The sequence below is a fragment of the Muntiacus reevesi genome, chromosome 15, assembly GCF_963930625.1.
Source record: "Muntiacus reevesi chromosome 15, mMunRee1.1, whole genome shotgun sequence".
NCBI classification, from domain to species: Eukaryota; Metazoa; Chordata; class Mammalia; order Artiodactyla; family Cervidae; genus Muntiacus; species Muntiacus reevesi.
In genome coordinates this window covers 29,683,302-29,702,143 of record NC_089263.1, presented here as the reverse complement: position 1 = coordinate 29,702,143, position 18,842 = coordinate 29,683,302, and the positions used below count along the sequence as shown (strand labels likewise).

General features: G+C 39.3%; 1 protein-coding gene across 1 annotated transcript in view; it reads left to right on the top strand.

Moving 5' to 3' along the window:
* Positions 1-2,051: 2,051 nt before the first annotated feature.
* The window catches only part of ETFA (electron transfer flavoprotein subunit alpha), a 69,896-nt gene continuing 53,105 nt past the window's right edge, over positions 2,052-18,842 (top strand). Inside the window, exons 1-4 of the mRNA XM_065906738.1 lie at positions 2,052-2,210; positions 12,962-13,108; positions 15,299-15,380; positions 15,481-15,563. Coding sequence (XP_065762810.1) covers positions 2,172-2,210; positions 12,962-13,108; positions 15,299-15,380; positions 15,481-15,563 — 351 coding nt within the window. The 5' untranslated portion in view covers positions 2,052-2,171. The remainder of the gene's footprint in view (positions 2,211-12,961; positions 13,109-15,298; positions 15,381-15,480; positions 15,564-18,842) is intronic.

Genomic DNA, 18,842 nt, shown 5'->3' with positions numbered 1-18,842 from the left:
TGCAAAGGTCAGAGATGGGAGCTGCTTGGGGTGTTCAAGGAGCAGCAGAGTGGGAGGGGGGCATAGGGACAGTGGGCAGTGGAGAGGGGGACTTTGAGCAGAGGACATGATTAGTCTGTGGTTTGGATAGGAGACTTCAGGAGGCATAGGTTTAAACAGAAAGACCAGTCAGGGGGTTCCTGCCATGATCCAGGGGAGAGACGATAGGGGCCTGAGGGAAGGCAGCAGTGGTGGAGGAATAAAGACATGTTGGTGGAACTTGTTGGAATTTGTACATCTTTTGAAGGTAGAGCCAGTGGGATTTGTTGGTAGTCTCGACAAGGCTGGAAAGGTAGTTTGCTACAAAATTGGAAACTAAGAATTTCTGAACGTATCACTCCCCTGCTTAAAGTTCAGACTCTTTAGCAAGCCACTCATTGATTTGCTGATTCATCCAACAAATAGTGATTGAACGCCTCCTATAAGACAGGCTCTGGGCAAGGTGTGAAGACACATTAATAAAAACAAGTAGGACAGACTCTGCCTTTACAGGTCTTACAGACAGATGGGTGAGACAGACAGGTCTCACCTGCCTCCATATGACATGTGACAACTGCCTCCGTATACAGGGGAAGTAGTATAGGTGAAAATAGGGGTACATGGAAGAGAGATTTAATTCAGAGTTAATTGTGGTGGTGGCAGGGGGGAAGAGGAAAGTCCAAGTTGAAATATCAAGAATGAATAGGTATTAATATTAAACAGTTGAAGGAATAAAGGGGAGAAGAAGGAGTAAGAGAGTAGGGAGGTGAAAGGAATAGGGTATCAGAGGATGTGAAGGAAGTTCTGCATGGCCATGCAAGATGGAAAGGGAGTAAAAGAAGAAGGGATCAGCTCACACAAGGCTTATACCTCATATTAAGGAATTTGCATTTTATTCTAAAAGCAATGGGGAGGAGCCACTGAAGTGTATTCAGCAGGGGAATCCATCACTGGTTTAATCTTTTGAAAGTGCTCTTTGGTTGCAGTGTGAGATGGATTGAAGGATGGAGAAGACTAGAAACAGGGCGAACAGTAAATAAGCAACTGAAGCAGTGTAAACACAGAACGAAGGAGAAGAGAGTCCTGGGTGGATCTGGGAGCTGTTTGGGGAGTGGAATTGCTAGAATTTAGTGACTGACAGGATAGAAAATGAAGGAAGGAACAAGTCAAGTGTGACCCTCAGGTTCTGGCTTGAGCCATTGGGTGGAGATGGAAAGCTTTGCCTGAGAAACAGAATACAGGCGGAGAATGAAGTCTGGATGGGAATGCCCAGTCAGTTGTGAATGTGTGGGCCTGAGGTGTTGAGAAACATCCTGAGGAGCTGCCCAGTAGCCAAGTGGATAAATGGATCCAAAGGTCAGGAGGGATTTAGCAGTCATGGGCTTGAAGCCAAGGTGTGGTTTGGACTGAGTGGGGAGAGACGAGGGCCTGGGTGAGGCCGCATGTTACACCCCAATTCAAGACATTTCCCAATCTGCCTCCTTCTATAGACAGCACACAGCAGCCTGCCCCTTGTTCTGGGATCTTCCTGTCCTGTTCCTTCCTCGTTTGGGTTCCCTGTTTGTCCTCCTCCTAGAACCCAGCTCAAACATCACCAATTCCAGGAATCATTCCTTCCGTAATAGTAATGATACGTTTTCCTTCAGAGTCTGGTGAAGTCAACCTTTCATGCATCCTTTTATTGTATTACCCTGACCTGAAAAATGTGTTTAGCATATTGCAGGTCTTAGCTCTGGTATCTGCAAACAAGTGAACAGGCAGACGAATAATTAAGAGCTTGAGCGGTGGACTTCGTCGAGAGGCCTGGGAAGCCAGGACAGTGACGTCATCAGTCCAGTGTAACAGCGCTGCATGCTGGGACTAGCAGGCCGTCTGAGCTACCGTCACCAGCACTTGCCCCGCTTTGCCCCTGCCTTTCCTTATTTAACACAGTTCCACTCTGGTCCCACTCCAAGTCCAGCCCCTAACTTTCCGCCCTCCCGGTTGGTTGCGCGACCGCCCAATCGGGGGGCAGAAACCTTAAGCTCGCGCTCTCTCCGATCGCCTGGGGCGCCAACTCTCGTTCCCGCGTCTCGCGAGCTTTACGGTGACTCGCGGAGAGGTTGCGGCTCGGTCCACTCTCGGCTGCCGTGAGGCGAATCGGTGCAGAGACCATGTTCCGAGCCGTGGCTCCCGGACAGCTCCGGCGGGCGGTGAGTCCGGAGGGGGAGGGCCGAGCCCGGTGACGGTCCGGCCTTAATCTGCTGTTCCTGTGAAGGTCTGGGCGAAGGTCACTGCCGTCCCCAGACCTAGCTGGTCCTCGCTCTGGCAGGCCCAGGTTGAACTGGGACTCGGGTTCAAAGTTTTGGGGCCTGCCCTTGCCTCCTTCCGGGTCGCCAGCTGGGGGTCGAGGTCAGAACTCAAAGTACCGAACCTGCGCTCCCGCTGCCCCTCCGCGTCCTCTTCGCAGCCCTTCTCCAGCCCTCCAGCTTTCCTCTTTGCACTGCTGGGTCGCCAGGTTTTCCACCTTTGGCGGGGAGCGAGCATCTGCGTCCCCGGGGAATCTTTACCCAAGGGAGGAAAATGTCGCCGCTATGATGCCTTCTTGTAGAAAATTAAAAACCTGAGTTCAGCTTCGAAGGTGACGTTTCTGAAAGAATTAAACATTTTCCCTGGGCTCATTATGGCTGCTCGAATCCACTCACTGTCAAGTACTGGGGGCGAGGGGCGATGTGGTTTTGGAAACTTGGTCTGCTCTCTGGTATATGGGACAGTGGTGAGTTTAGGTGATTGTATTGACAACTTTGGCCAATTTGCTTTTTTTAATCCAGCAGATTGTTGGTTAAGTAGCTGGGGAACTATTGGTAGCGCTAAGTTTTTGATGCTTTATTAGTTACAACTCATGAGTTTACCACATTTTTCTATTATGAGAAAGACTGATAGAAAATATGTTTTTGTCTAACGCTATGGGGCAATAGTATTTGGAGATTGACCAGTTACAAGTCAAGTAACAATTTATACTGTAGATTCTGAAGGTTTTCTAATTTACAGTTAGGTTAAGTGACAAGATTACTAAACTTGGGTCAGAAACTTTCTTGTGCACGCATATTTTCTTATATCCTGTTGGGACTTTCTCCTTGACACATAGTTAGCAATTTTTCTAGATATCTGTAGGTCCTTTTCTTGTGTATTCTTTGTTTCATTAAAAAAAAAACAAAACACCAACCCTCCGTTCCCCCTCCCCCTCATACACACAGAGTTCAAACCCACATCCTTCAGGTCAGCCTTCAGTCTTTCTCCAGATATTTTCCTCAGCGGATCCAGACATAAACAAGTTAAAGTCATGGATTTGGAAAAAGTCCCAGGTAACAGAGTGACACTCTTAATATATACAGTAATGAGAAGGTAGTTTTGTGGACAGGCTAGAAGTCTGGCCGAAGAGAAATAGTTGTGGAGGGGGCATTTAGGACTCAGTGTTTTTATAGTTATTAACTCAGTTATTTGACTTCCCTGGCAGTTCAGATGGTAAGGAGTCTGCCTGCAATGCAGGAGACCTGGGTTCGATCCCTGGATCAGGAAGACCCCCCTGGAGAAGGAAATGGCAACCCACTCCAGTATTCTTGCCTGGAGGATCTCATGGATGGAGCTGGTGGGCTACAGTCCACAGGGTCACAAAGAGTCTGACACGAGTGAGCGACTTCACTTCAAAAGTAAAAAAAAATGGAATTACTAACTTAGGTAATCACTATAAACACAGTTTGCCAATATACATGGACAGTATTTCCAAATCTTTACTGTGGTTTGCCAAAGACTTTGACCTTTATGACATATTTTCAGAATTTAAAGTCATGCTAAGTAAAGTAACTCCTCCAAAGTCATTGGAAACATCTAAGAGATTTGAATTTCAAGGATATAGGAAAATAGCGGAAAATAGCGGGAACACTTCTAGAAAGAATACATAAATATACATACTTGTTTAGCTTTAAAAATTTAGAAATTTCAGAAAAGTTTCAAGAATAGCACAAAGAAATCTCAAAACCCTTTGTTGAATTTCACCAGCTGTTAACAGTTTGGCACATTGGCTTTATTTCTCTTCATATATACATCCTGTTATTTTTCTGAACCATTTGAGATTATATTGCAGACATGCCCTTTCCTCCTAAAACTTTTAGTGTATTTTCTATGAACAAGGAGTACGCACCTTTCATAACCACAGTTTGGTTCGGTTCAGTTCAGTTGCTCAGTCGTGTTCGACTCTTTGCAACCCCATGGACTGCGGCATGCCAGGCCTCCCTGTCCACCATCAACTCCTGGAGTTTACTCAAACTCATGTCAGTGATGTCATTCAGTCATCTCATCCTCTGTCCTTCCTTTCTCCTCATGCCTTCAATCTTTCCCAGCATCAGGGTCTTTTCCAGTGAGTCAGTTCTTCACATCAGGTGGCCAAAGTATTGGAGTTTGAGCTTCAGCATCAGTCCTTCCAATGAATATTCAGGACTGATCTCCTTTAGGATGGACTGGTTGGATCTCCTTGCTGTTCGAAGGATTCTCAAGAGTCCTCTCCAACATCACAGTTCAAAAGCATCAATTCTTTGGCACAGTATAATTGGCAAAATCAGCAAGTTTAACAATGATACAATACTATGCATTATCTGATCTACAGATATTAATTCATGTATTACCAGTTGTCTTGTTAATCATTTGTAGCAGTATTTTTTTTATTGTTTTTTAAATTGAAGTATAGTTGATTTACAGTGTATGTTAATTTCTGCTATATAGCAAAGTGATTCAGTTATACAAATATATACTTTCTTTTTTATATTCTTTTCCATTATCGTTTATCTCAGGATATTAACTATAGTTCCCTGATGCTCTGCAATAAGACCTTAGGGTTTATTCATTTCTGTAAGTACCAGTTTGCTTCTGTAGCATATTTCTTACTCTGGTCTAGGATACTCAAGTCAGGCCTTGCATTTAGTTCTCATGTCTCTTCAGTCTTTATTAGAAGGTTCCTCAGCCTTTCTTTGACTTTGATGACATTGACATTTTTGAAGGCTCCAGGCCTTCTGTTTTGTTGACTGTCCTCCATTTTTGTTTGTCTGGTGTTTCCTCTGATTACTTTCAGGTTATGTATTTTTGGCAGAAGTATTATAGAAGTGGTATTGTGTTCTCAGTGGATCATACTAGGAGGCTCATAATGTTGGTTTATTCCATTGTTGGTGGTGTTAATTACTTGGCTAAAGTGTTATTCACCAGGTTTCTCCACTGTCAAATTACTACTCCTCCCTTTGTGATTTTTAACTAATTTATGGGAATATACATTGAGACTATAACTCTTTTGTTTCTCATCAACCTTTCACTCACTGGTCTTATCTGGTGATGCATCTTCCCTGAGAAATGATTACTGTGATGTAAAATGGTGATTTTTCTAATTCCATCGTTCCTTCTACATTTGTTAGCCTTGTATCATTATTTATGAACTCTTGGAATCGTGCTTCATTCAGTAAGTTACAATCCATTACTACTGTTAAATGTTTTGGTGCTCAAGGTGTGCCAGATTTCTGAAGTGCAAGTCCCTTCAATCTGGCCTGTTTGCTTACACTATGATACTCTAAGTCAAAGTGGCTTATCTGACTCCTTACTCTAGAAATTTAAAAAAATCGTTCTGTAGTTAACTGAATAAATTTAGAAAGATACATTTCTACAAAGTCATATGTTTAATAATAGATTAATCTACTAAAAGATTTAAAAAATTAAGCTGTTATCATGACAAGGTGAATATAGCTAACACTACTAAACTATATATTTAAAATTGGCTGAGTTGGTAAATTTTATATTTGTTTTTCATTGCAGTTAGTGAAAAAAGAGATACCTTAAGCTGTTAGAATGTAAGTTAAATGACTCACATTTGGTATCTAAGTTCCATTTCCATTTTGGCTTATTTATGGCCTTGAGCAAAGTCCTTCATGGACACTGAGGAGTCCTTGGAGGGGGCTCCTCAGTGTTACCTATTAATGAAAGTGTTTTCCATCCAAAACAAAGAGCTGAGGAACACACTAAGAGGAAAATAGGTAGTTAATATTTTTGCAAGGATATTAATCTGAATTATTAGTATTATTTTATTCATTTGCATTTAAGGTTGATTTGTTGACTAGTAAGATACCAAAGGGACTTTCCTGGTGGCTCTTTTGGTAAAGAATCTGCCCGCAATGCAGATCTGGGTTCCACCTCTGGGTCAGAAAGATCCCCTGGAGAAAGGAATGGCTATCTGCTCCAGTATTCTTGTCTGGGAAACTCCATGGACAGAGGAGCCTGGTGGACTGCACTGTCCATAGGGGTCGCAAAGAGTTAGACACTACTGAGCGACTTATACTTTCAGGATACCAAAGAGATATTTTACACAGAGAGTACAGCAACACTTTCAAGGTTATTTGAATCTTCCTATTACTGTATTCACTCCCAGACAAGAAGGCACATCTATTATGATTCAGAAGCTATGAAACTGGTATGAAGGAACATGACATTTTTCAGAGTCCATGGTTTATCATTGATGAGTGAGATTGAACTCTGTAATTCACATGCAGATTTTAATTTCTTTTGAAGGAAGAGAGAAAGCCAACTTTGATGTGGTACTGAAAGATTTATTGCATGAGGTGAATTCAGTAAAATTATGCTGCTGCCAACGTGTCTACTTTAAGAGTCTTGTCTGTTTTTAAAGAGAAGTAAATTGTGTTTTTAATAATATAGTCAATGTCGTATGACATTTCTAGTCATGATTAAAAGCTACCGTATTTTATTACTAAGGAGGTTAAAGTAATTTAAAGTTCAGAAATGTAATATGCATTTTAAAATGACAAAAGTTACATTAAAATAGGAATGGGTAACTAATTATATATTATTTGTCTTTTTCAGTAGAAGTTGAAAGATTTTATAGTTTGTTTCTGCTTTTTAATTTTTGAGTTAAACAAAAAGACCTCCGCCCATTTACCATAACCCCATTTAGTTTTCAAAGGTGGTGGGGGAGGTAGATTATGTTTATTCTTATTACTACTTTATGTTTTGAGTAGGTTTGTAAGGATAAAGTAGGGAGTTGGGGTCCCAACTTTTTTTTTTCCAACTCCTATTGTAGTTCACTACGAGAACATATAGTTAAAGGGGCTTCCCAGGCTCAACAGTAAAGAATCTGCCTGCAGTGCAGGAGACGTGAGTTCGATCCCTGGGTCGGGAAAATTCCCGGAGAAGGAAATGGCAACCCATTCCAGCATTCTTGCTGGGATAATCCCATGGTCAGAGGAGCCTGGCAGGTTAGAGTTCATGGGATTGCAAGAGTTGTACATGACTTATCAGCTATTGCAATCCTTGGTTGCTCCTGAAAGAACTGAAAAGCAAGCAGGATCAAAACTGTTAAGACTGAATAAGAGGACGAAAATGTGTTCATTGAACTTTAGCTATCCCAGGTTGATGATGACTTTGAAGAGATTGTGTTCAGTGTTGAGTGGAAGTGAAAGCCAGTTTGCTGTGAGTAAAGGTTCAGAAGGAGTGAGGTGAGGCAGAAGAAATTGTAAGGACTTTGTTTTCAAGAAGTCTAGACTTGGGGGGGTGGAGAGAAGATGATAATCTCTTTAAGCCCTATCCTTGGAAAGAATACTGTCTCTTAAAGGCCAGTCAACTTAATAAGGGTATGCAGCTGGTACGTAAGAGAACTTCGCTTTACTACTTGGAACTAAGTCTAGTCAGTAAGTTCAGATAAGTTCCCTAAAAATATGGTGGAGTGGGAAGACTTTCCTGGTGGTTCATTGGCTAAGAATCCGCCTGCCAATGCAAGGGACACTGGTTTGGTCCCTGGTCTCGGAGGATCCCGTGTGCCATAGGGCAGCTGAGCCTGTGCTCCACAAGAGAAGCCACTGCATTGGGAAGCCTGCACACTGCAACAAAGTTTCCCCTGCTCGCCACAGCTACAGAAAGCCCGCACAGCGCAGCCAAAAATCAGTTAAAAAAAAAAAAAAAAAAGTACGATAGGGTATCTCTAGTGATTTAGCATGTTTGTATACTGTTCTTGGTAGACACACATATTAAAGTACTTAGATAATTATCAATAACAGAAAAATGGTTGCTTTTTAGTTTTTGATCATTTTGGGGGGAAATTCTCTCTTGATTACTAAACATTCACAGAATGCCCACTCTGTGTCATTCTCAAAGACAGATATTGAGTTCACAATGGAGAGTGAGAAAGACCTAGTCCCTGCCCAATGCCTTTCAAGCAGATTGGGAAGACAGACGTTGAACACATTATCTTAGAGTGATCACGAAAGGTGTATAGGGTCTGGGGAATAGGTATTGGGGGAGAGAATTAATCTAGTTAGGGGGCTGGAGAAACCTGTGAAATTACTTTGTGAACTAAGGTGAACTACAACTGTTGTTAGTGGGTGATGAAGTAATAGTAAGGGTAAAGGATTTTCTTTAGGTAAAAAGGTCACTTCATTTTTGGGTTTTGGCTATCTTAAATCACCTGTTTACCTTTTGTTTTAATTCAGTACTTACTGTATGTGCTCTTTTTTTTTTTTAAGGAATTTTTAAAAGCATTTTAAAGTCTTTATTGAGTTTGTTACAATACTGCTTCTGTTCTGTGTTCTGTTTTTTGGCCTCAGGGTTTGTGGGATCTTAGTCCCCTCACCAGGGGTCCAACCCCCAACCCCTGAATCTTAACCGCTGAACCACCAGGGAGGTCTCTTATATGATGCATATCTTGCCTTTTAAACATGGTATTATTTCAAGGGTTGAATTTGAAACAGAAATAAAAGTGCATCAGTCATGTTAGTTTGATTGTTAAAAAAAAAATAAAAGCGCATCTAAAGTCTGCAGCCCCCTTGCTTCAACTCAGGGCAAGCTTGATAGGCCATCCTAGTTCCAGGGTTCCCTTGTGAGATCAGCTGAGAGCTTTTTAGTGGCTGCATTGCAGTATTACAGTTCAGCTTCTTCCACTGCCCAGTTATATTTCCTTGATGCCTCATGGGGAGCGAAGAGTGCTCCCCAATAAACTTCTTTCACACACACGCACACACAAAAAGGTTGATGACCAAAAATGGATGGTGGCACCAGGCTGCATTAATTAATTTAAGTAGCAGTGTTTTGAAGAGATGAGATTCTTTTCTGAGCAGCTACCGTATTACATATTTCAAGTTATCTTTAAATGTTGAAGATTTGGCTTTTTTTTTTTCCTCATAAATAAAGGGGGCCCAAAAGTCTACAGATGCAGTGGATCACAAGGTAATAAAACAACTTGCATTTAAAAATCTTTTCAGTAATGGGACCTGTACTTTTTAATCTTTTTGTGATATGCTACACCACTTGTATTTAAAATAGAATTTTAGTGTTGTAGGATTTTTAGAGCTGGAAAAGAGGCCTTTGAAGTCATCTTTTTGACCAGTTCTATTATTTTTAGCAGGAGAGTATTTGCTAGGTGAAATATTACAGGAATGACCCATATATAAAACAGCTAAAAATGGCGATGCTTTGAGAACTGTTAATTACACACCTCAGATCTGAGTCCAGCTACCTGGACTTTAACCTGGTTCTTTTCTTAGGTCTGTAGCCACTAAGTTCCAGTTCCTTCATATGTAAATTCAAGGTAGTAATAGTACCACATCATAAAGGGTTTTTGAGTTTTAAATACGATTTACTCTTAGTGGAGGGCTTTGATCCCTGGGTTGGGAAAAATCCCCTGGAGAAGGGAACAGCTACCCACTCTGGTATTCTTGCCTGGAGAATTCTTTGGACAAAGGAGCCTGGCAGGCTGTAGCCCATGGGGTCGCAAAGAGTCAGACACGACTGTGACTTTTGCTTTCCTTTCTTTTTCAGAGGGCTCGATAATATTAGTTTGGTTAATTTGGTTAAAGCAAAGTGAGCGAACATTCTGGCAGCCTGCCTGCCTGGTGCTCACTTTATTCTATGTGGTGGTTCCAGCGGTGCCTCCCTGGATGGAGTATAGTATAAAAACCACGGGTTTAGTTTGTCTCCCTTGGTTTGAAGATGAAGAAACTGGGTTCTGGTTTAAGGAATAACATTTTAAAGGCCACAGACCAATTTCTTCTGCTGTAGGCTACACACAGCTATTATTGCTGAATTAAGCTACATAACCATGTTTAGGTTCTGCAGCTTCTCTTTAGGTGGTATGTGAGAATAGAAGGTAGAACTTTGAATTAGAAGAAATCTTAGATAATTAAAAGAAACCTTACTATTAAGCTATAAAGGAGTCAGTTGGTAAAGTAATGTGAAGTGTCTTAGGATATGTGTAGTGCTTAGTAAAGACTGGTCAGATAGATGGACTGAGTAGTTTCTTATATATTCTTTTGTTGTTTATTCTTTAAACATTTTTGAATAGCCTTTTGAGAAGAATATGCAGTGTTCCCTTGAAAGTTCTGAAAAGCTTGACAATTCCTTAGGAAACTACCCAATTTATCTTATTATAGAACTATAATTTATAGCAAATATGGGCCTTTTGCCACCAAATCCTGGATTTATTCTTTAAATGGTGATGAAAAGCTCATAAATTTTATGGTAAATGATATGTGAAGCATAATCAAAAATATGGTGTCTGATATATATTGGTAATAAATAGTTTGTTACTGGCAATTCTTGTTAAATGTGATTTGAATCATAAATTATGCCATTGGGTCCTAATTACACAGTTCTTTACTGTGTGCTCTTCTGATTAAAAAAGAAGTACCATATAATTCTACAGGTGTCTATCAGAAAAAACATTGTTCTAGACAATGAGGATACAAAAATGAACAGGCATGGTGTTTGCTTTCTAAGAACTTTCATGCCATCTCAGGGATTGTGAATTGCTACAGCTTTTCTGGAGAATATTTTGCATCAATCAGTGTTAAAAGCCTTGAAAGTGTGGCTCTCTCTTGATCTAAGATTCCTACTTCTAGGATTTTGTCATAAGTGAATCTTAAGATGTGCATAAAGATTTCTAACCTTAACCATAAAAATTCTTACCTCCTGTGAGATTTTTTTTAAATTGTAAAAATGTAAAAGCTATGCAAACAGAGACTTGATTCAGCAAAAACAGAAGTCTCCATTTCTCCCCCTTTCTTGCTCACTTTGAGTAAACAAAAAAAGGAAGAAAAAGATAAATGTCACCCACTAATAAACAATGTAGCAGTTCTGTCCTCTGGTTTATTCTTCAGTGTCCTCTTCCCATCCTTATTCTGTGGCTCCGGAAGCATTTATACCCCTGAATGCGTGCTCTGGCCGCTATGGCCCTCAGCTCTGGGATTGGTTCATCAAAGATCGAGGAGGCTTAGAGGGCTGAGGAGAAGGAATGGGTTACAGTTGTAGAGGTAGGAAGCTTAGGAGAAGAGGGGCCCCTATCTTGTTGAACATTGTACAGAATCTGACTTAGTCATCTATGAAAGCAGAGCAGCTGAAGTAACCTGGCCAAGTTCCAATCTGAACTTTCAGTCTTACTGGACTAAAAGGATATCTCATCTGTTGAGGAAGAGTGCAGAGAGCTTTGAGAAGGTTCATCTCTGTATTGTTTATAGTCATAAAATATTTCTGGTAACCCAAATGATTATGGAAACTAGTTGAACTGGTATGCCTAAGTATTAATAAAAAGATCAAAGTGTTAGTTGCTCAGTAGTGCTCAATTCTTTATGATCCCATGGTCCATGGAATTCTCCAGGCAAGAATACTAGAGCGGGTTGCCATTCTCTTCTTCAGGGAATCTTCCCAACCCAGGAATTGAACCCAGGTTTCCTGCCTTGCAGGCAGATTCTTTACCATCTGAGCTACTAGGATATGTACAATATAGTAAACAAAAAATATGTATTCTGTTGATTTAGTTTCGTGACCAGCGTTGCAGTCCTGTGCCTGGCTTCCCTTCATTTATACCCTCTTTATAAAATTCAAGCTCTGGGTACATTTTATATTAGGCTTTCTTCATTCCAACTCCAGATCAGAAGATTATTGCTGAATTCAAACGACTGAACCGTGACATGTGATCATTAGTGCCTCTTTTTCTCATTGCCATTTTCCACAAGGATGGTTCTCAGATTTTCTCCTTTCCTCATGCCAGTGGTGTGCTTCCTTATCCTTTCACATGTCAGAACACCTAAACTTCTTCCGTTCTTCCTCTTGATTATCTGTGATCTGCAGCTGCCAACACTTTGGCACTCTTCACTAATTGGAAACTATTCTGTCTTGTAATTGTGTGTGAACAAGCCTTATTTCCCTTGAAAACTTTTGAGTGCAAGGACCATTCTTGTTCATCTTTCTGTTTCTGGTGTTTGAAACTATGTTTCAGACGACCATGAACTGCATGGTGGTTTCTCAATAGTCCACAGTACCTGCGGAAGGATTTTAACTGGCTCCAGGATACAGTCTAAAAGCTTTTTTGAATTTGAAAGCATATTTAAGCAATTGAAACTTTAGCAAAATTGCTGTGTAGTATTGTATTGTAAAAACATATTTACATTATCAGTTATTTTGGTATTAAATAATTCATTTTATCTGGAGCAATAGAACATTAGTAGTTGATTACATTATCATTATTCCTGGATATCCTGTGCTCTTTAGTAGTATTGGGTGCAAGTGAATGTAATTGGTAGCTGACACCTAGTTTGAGAATGTGTTCTAAGGATTTTAAATTCAGATACATATATCAGTTTCTTGTTGAGCATAGATTAGTGGGAAAGTTGTTTGGAAATAATAAAAATATTTTTTTTCTAACAGTAGAATACTAATTTGTATTTTCTATTTTTATTAGGCAGGAATATCAGTAATAGAGTGATAGATATAAATAGCCCAATTTTGCTATTGACCAAGTATTTATAAATACATTTATAGAACTGAGTATTGCATACACTTCTCTTTAAAGCACACCTGATTACCAATTAGAGCAAAAAAAAATTATATTGCAACATAATTTTCCTTTTTTTTTTTTTTCTCTTTTTAGACCTCATTGCTACGATTTCAGAGTACCCTGGTGATAGCTGAGCATGCAAATGATACCCTTGCACCCATTACATTAAATACCATCACAGCAGCCAAACGTCTTGGAGGTGAAGTGTCCTGTTTAGTAGCTGGAACCAAATGTGACAAGGTGAGAAATCTTTAAGGTCAACCATAGCAAATAAATCGCCATCAAGAGACAGGGAAAGATAGCGACAGAGAGTTATAATGAGGACTGTAGCCCAAACTGGGTCCTAAACCTCATTAAATGGTCAGTTTCACAACCATTACTGTGTGTGAAAAAGAAACTAAAAGATTTGCTCACTAGGCATTTTGACTTTTGAAATGAGGTGGAATACTTGATTTAGTTCCACTGGCACCGTCATGTGCCATCAGGTACCAAGTAGAGAGATAATATTTGAGTCCCCTTAGAGGTTAATAGTCAATCCCTTTTTAGTATTGATGAATATACTTGCTAATTGCTTTTAATTCCTGAAAGTGGTAAATCTGGAAAAAGTATCATAGGTGTTAATTTTTAATTGGTGTAAGAATTCAAATGCAAGGACTTTCCCAAAGCTATACCTGGTACCAGAAGATGTTCTTTGTTTGGTTGTTGACATAAGACAATGACAGCTTTGTAAACTAACCCCCTGAAAAGGAACTCTAATGACGTTTGCAGAGTCTGTACCTTTGGACTTTAGTGTAGTTGAAATCATGCTTTCATTAAGCTTACCCACTTTGAGCCACCATTTGCCTCTCACAGGCAAAACTGACAGGATTTGTCAGTTGTGTAGTTGGGGGCTTGGGGCTCAGGGGAAGAAATCCAGAAGAGAGCTTGTTACTTTTTAGACAATTTAATTTGTTTTTTTTAGATGGCGTTGATGCAGAGCTTGTGATATAATGCAGGTTCAGTTAGTGTTGTTTTGGCCAATTTCTTACATGCAATTGGTATCTTAAAATAATGTATTCAAGCAGGTGTGTGCTTATGTGGATTTCTTTACCTAAATCCTGCTAACAACTGTTGACTCTTGCATAGTTACAAAAGATAGCTAAACTATCTTTTTGGTTGCCCTACTTCCAGATATACAAGTTCTGGACTTGATTTTTTTTTAACTGTGATTTTAATTAATCTAATCTAACTTGGAAGATATCTGATGTTATTTTATTTATAATATTTTGAGAAAAATTGAAACAAATCACCTCTTCTTCAGTTACAGTCTTATTATCATGTCACCTTCTAATCTTAAAGAAAAACAGTCAGTACCTGTATATAGAGACTCTGTTAGCAACCCAGGCAGGTTTCAGTTTTATACTGAAATATAGCTGTTTATCCTGGACAGCAAGTAACATTTCTATGTAGTGCCTGAAATAAGAGATGGATTTGATAGTACAGTATCCCCTGCCAGGGAATACTTGATTTAGAAGAGTTGCTTTTGCACTGCCTTTTTACTTGAGTGAATGTTGTTGGAACCTTACCCTCCATTAAGGGAGGGCAGAAGGCGTGGCCTTTTATATTTACTCATCAGTGAATCAGTGTGAAGGTAAACAAGAAGACGGTAGACCAGAATATGATTGCCATGTTTCTGCTAAAACAGGAACCAGTCATGCTGTACTTAGAGATTTAAAAGAACGAATTCTAATGGCTTTCTGTATACAGAAAATCTGAGTGGTCAAAGAGCTTTCCCAGAACCCCATCCTGATTCTAAACAAGAGAAAAGAGGAATTAAAATAGAAAATATTTTGCTTCATTATAGATAAATTTATGTTGATGGGTAGAAACTCAGGGGTTGACAGTGGACTGTTTTCTCTATAGTTTTCTAAGGTTTTATATGGTTTTCTCTATGGCCCAGAATCACTGATTTTAGTATCAGCAGAAATCATTATTGTCAGATAAAGTGCAGTGGCTTGCATACCAGAGTGGTTAAGTCTTGTTCTTTAGTTCTAGGAACCTTAAATCTGAAATGTCTGAAATGTATTGACTGTGTCATTATTATGAGCGAAAGAACCTAACCATTTTTAAAATGATGAACTTATATTTGCATTGAGCAAAAGGGAAGAGCACAATAAACAATTACATTTAAGTGGATAGCTAAGTTGATTTTGGTTTATCAATCTGTACTTTTTTCAAAGCAAGAATTTTTGTTTAGGGTCAGTAGACTGTAAGATCGATTGGCTTAAGATTTTCTTTGTTAAATAATTTTCTTTTATTCCTAAGTAGCCCTTTTTCTCATAAGAACAGTTTTTACAGTGGCCATTAAGATTTTATACTCTGTTGAATCTGTAAGGGTGGCTCTATTAGTATCTTTCTGTTAGATGGATAATTAAAAACTTTTATTCATAGGTGGCACAAGATCTCTGTAAAGTAGCAGGTGTAGCAAAAGTTCTGGTGGCTCAGCATGATGCGTACAAAGGCCTCCTTCCAGGTGAGCTTTTCCAGTGGAAAAAAATTAATGTCTAAATTATGCTTGAATATCTGACTATGAAAATATTATGAAATGTGTTTATCAAATGTTTAATTCTCAGAGGAACTGACACCATTGATTTTGGCAACTCAGAAGCAGTTTAATCACACACACATCTGTGCTGGAGCGTCTGCCTTTGGAAAGGTGAGAAGATTTAGAATGTGGAATCTGATGTCACTAGTTGGAAGGGTTAAATTTCATGGTGTTGAAAATGTGCAACAGACTTTGTTTAGATAGCTAATTCTGGCTTTCAGAATTAATGTGATAGTTTTGCTAAAATTTATTCTTTCAAGATTTTGATATAATTTCTGTTAAAATGCTATCTCCAGTCTTTCAGCTATGATCATAGAGACAACTCTGTTCTTTTGAGACTTTGTCATAATTTTGTATAATGCCACTTCCAGATTTTCAGATTTTGTCATGGGGAAAGCCCTATTTTAAAACATATTTTTCTTAAATAACAATGTGGAACTGTCTCATTGTGTGAATGCCATTTGAATTAGTAACCCATTATAAGAAATGGATTTGTTTTGGTTCAGTTCTGTTCAGTTGCTCAGTTGTGTTTGACTCTTTGCAACTCTGAACCGCAGCACGCCAGGCCTCCCTGTCCATCACCAGCTCCCAGAGTCCACCCAAAGCCATGTCCATTGTGTTTGTTTTGGTGACTGGTGGATATTTAGAAAGGCCAAGTTTATCTATTTGAGAGATTTGGAAAGGACTGTGTAGTGGTTGAAGACATCCTTAGGGTAAAGAGAAGTGTAATCTGATCACATGCATTGTGATATGTTTGAATGTGCTATGAGATGGGTAGTGGTCTGCTTGAGTTATTTATGTTCCTGAAATTTGCTTTCTGATATGTAACATGATGCAGTTTGGGCAGGTGATGTCTACAATCTACCAATTAGAACTATTGAAAGATGGAATGAGTTTTCTCTATAGCAGTTTTCACTTTCTTTGGAAATGGTTAAGTCAGAGGCTTGACATCCAGCTGCTGTATTTTGGGATGTTGCAGATCAGCATTGACTAAAAGATCACTGGGGACCGGTCCCTCTCAGGGTTTTGTTTCTGTGTTAGATGATTTAAACAATTTCGTGAGTCTTGAGTTTCTGTGATGACAGTTCACCTAAAAAATTGTTAAACCAAGAAAGGGTGTTTGTTGTAGCTGATTCGCTAGATTTTAATACTCTGGCTTTGATTGCTGTATGGGTGTTTTGAGAACAAAGGTCACATAATAGTATTATAGCTGGTGCTGCAGCTTCTGAATGGATTTGGAATGAGGAAGAGTCCATCAGGTGAAGCTAAACAATTTGCTCTATAATAATTCTTCACCGATTGTCTTTTTAAGATACCACAACTTTATATTGGTAATCTAGAATTTTAAAACTGCCATCTTTTTGTGCATCAAAAGAACACTGTTAGTTATTACCTCTCCTTCCCTGGAACCATGTGGTTTAGCCGGTTAGATAGTGTTGAGATGTATCTGTTCACCATCCATCCTTTCAGGACATTGGGACGTGTGCCTTTAAGTGCTGTGGTAAATTTTGTTTTCAAGATGTGCTAAAATGAAACAAGGGATAGTAGAAGTACAAAAAGTATTAAATTTCAGGGAATTAAAAAAATCTCTAAAACTTTAGAAAGAAACACAGTCTGAATATCATAAAATTTGTGTGAGAATCTGCTCAGCCAGGTAATAATATTCCAGTCATATTTCCTGAACAGTTAAAGAAGGTGCCTCAAGGAAAGAGTTACTTACTGAAGCAGGCTTTAAATGCTGACAAATTTGGTTTGTTTTAAAAGCAGGTATCTTCTAAACCTCTTATTTACCAAGTTAGAACTATGTTTAATGGCATTTAAATTATTTTCCGAAGCCCTTTATTTCCTATAAAATCTTAATTTTTTTTCTGATTGTGGATTTTATAAACTATGATACTTTTCAGTAGTTCTGTTATTATGGTTGAAAGGGAATCGCTATATAATATAGGTAACAATAGACTGAGTATTAGAAAATCTTTACAGTTGGTGGATGTAGCAGGAGGAAATTTGACTCAAGCTTTCAATACTTGTTGGCATCAATTTATATAGAACTGTTTATTAGATACAGGGTAGAGACATGAGAAGTGGAGACACACAGCCTGTGCTCTAGGGGTGCTTATAAACTTAGTTGAAGGTTAAGTAATATGTATGTTAAAACTCTTAAAACAAAATACATGTTAGTGCCAATAGTTATATATGCATGTGAGAGGATGCAGAATAAAGGAGTGATTAGAGGATAGTCCTGAGAGAATTCTTAGAGGAACAGAGAAGATTTGGGGATGGAATGAGAGGAACTTGAGTGCTGTTACAATGAAAGTTCACCTGCTAGAGCTGGTTTCATGTACTGAGTTTAGGAGATGCCATAGAGTAAGCTCTGTGTAGAAAGCAGTGGGGAATTTTGCCCTTTCTATTTGTGTGATAAAAGCAACACTTCACTTTTAAAATTACACTTAGATGATGTCATCATCTAAGAGAACCTTTGCATCTAGAAAGTATGCATATTCATTCTTCACTAACTGATTCTGTTTTAGAGCCCAAGAAATTTAGAATAAAAGCCTAGAGATTCTCTTCCTTTTACTGTGAGGTGAAGTAACTAAGCCCTGGAGTTACTGGGACTTGCCCAATGATCCCTGCTAGTGGGAGCAAAGTTACCACATGTATCTATTCCAGAGATGTTATATGCATATACAGAGAAAGCATATACATGTGTGTGTATATGTGTATATATATATATATATATATAGAGAGAGAGAGAGAGAGAGAGAGACTGTGCTTGACTTTTCTCATTTTTTTTTTTAATTTTTTTTATTAGTTGGAGGCTAATTACTTCACAACATTTCAGTGGGTTTTGTCATACATTGACACGAATCAGCCATAGAGTTACAGGTATTCCCCATCCCGATCCCCCCTCCCACCTCCCTCTCCACCCGATCCCTCTGGGTCTTCCCAGTGCACCAGGCCCGAGCACTTGTCTCATGCATCCCACCTGGGCTGGTGATCTGTTTCACCCTAGATAATATACATGCTGTTCTTTCGAAACATCCCACCCTCACCTTCTCCCACAGAGTTCAAAAGTCTGTTCTGTACTTCTGTGTCTCTTTTTCTGTTTTGCATATAGGGTTATCGTTACTATCTTTCTAAATCATTTTTTAAATTATATGGATTTACTATAATTTGTAAACCTATGCCCTGTTGAGGGCTTCCCTGGTGGCTTAGGTGGTAAAGTGTCTGCCTGCAGTGCGGGAGACCAGGTTTGATCCCTGGGTTGGGAAGATCCCCTGGAGAAGGAAATGGCAACCCACTCCAGTACTCTTGCCTGGAAAATTCCATGGACTGAGGAGCCTAGTGGGCTACAGTCCATGGGGTTGCAAAGAGTCGGACACAACTGAG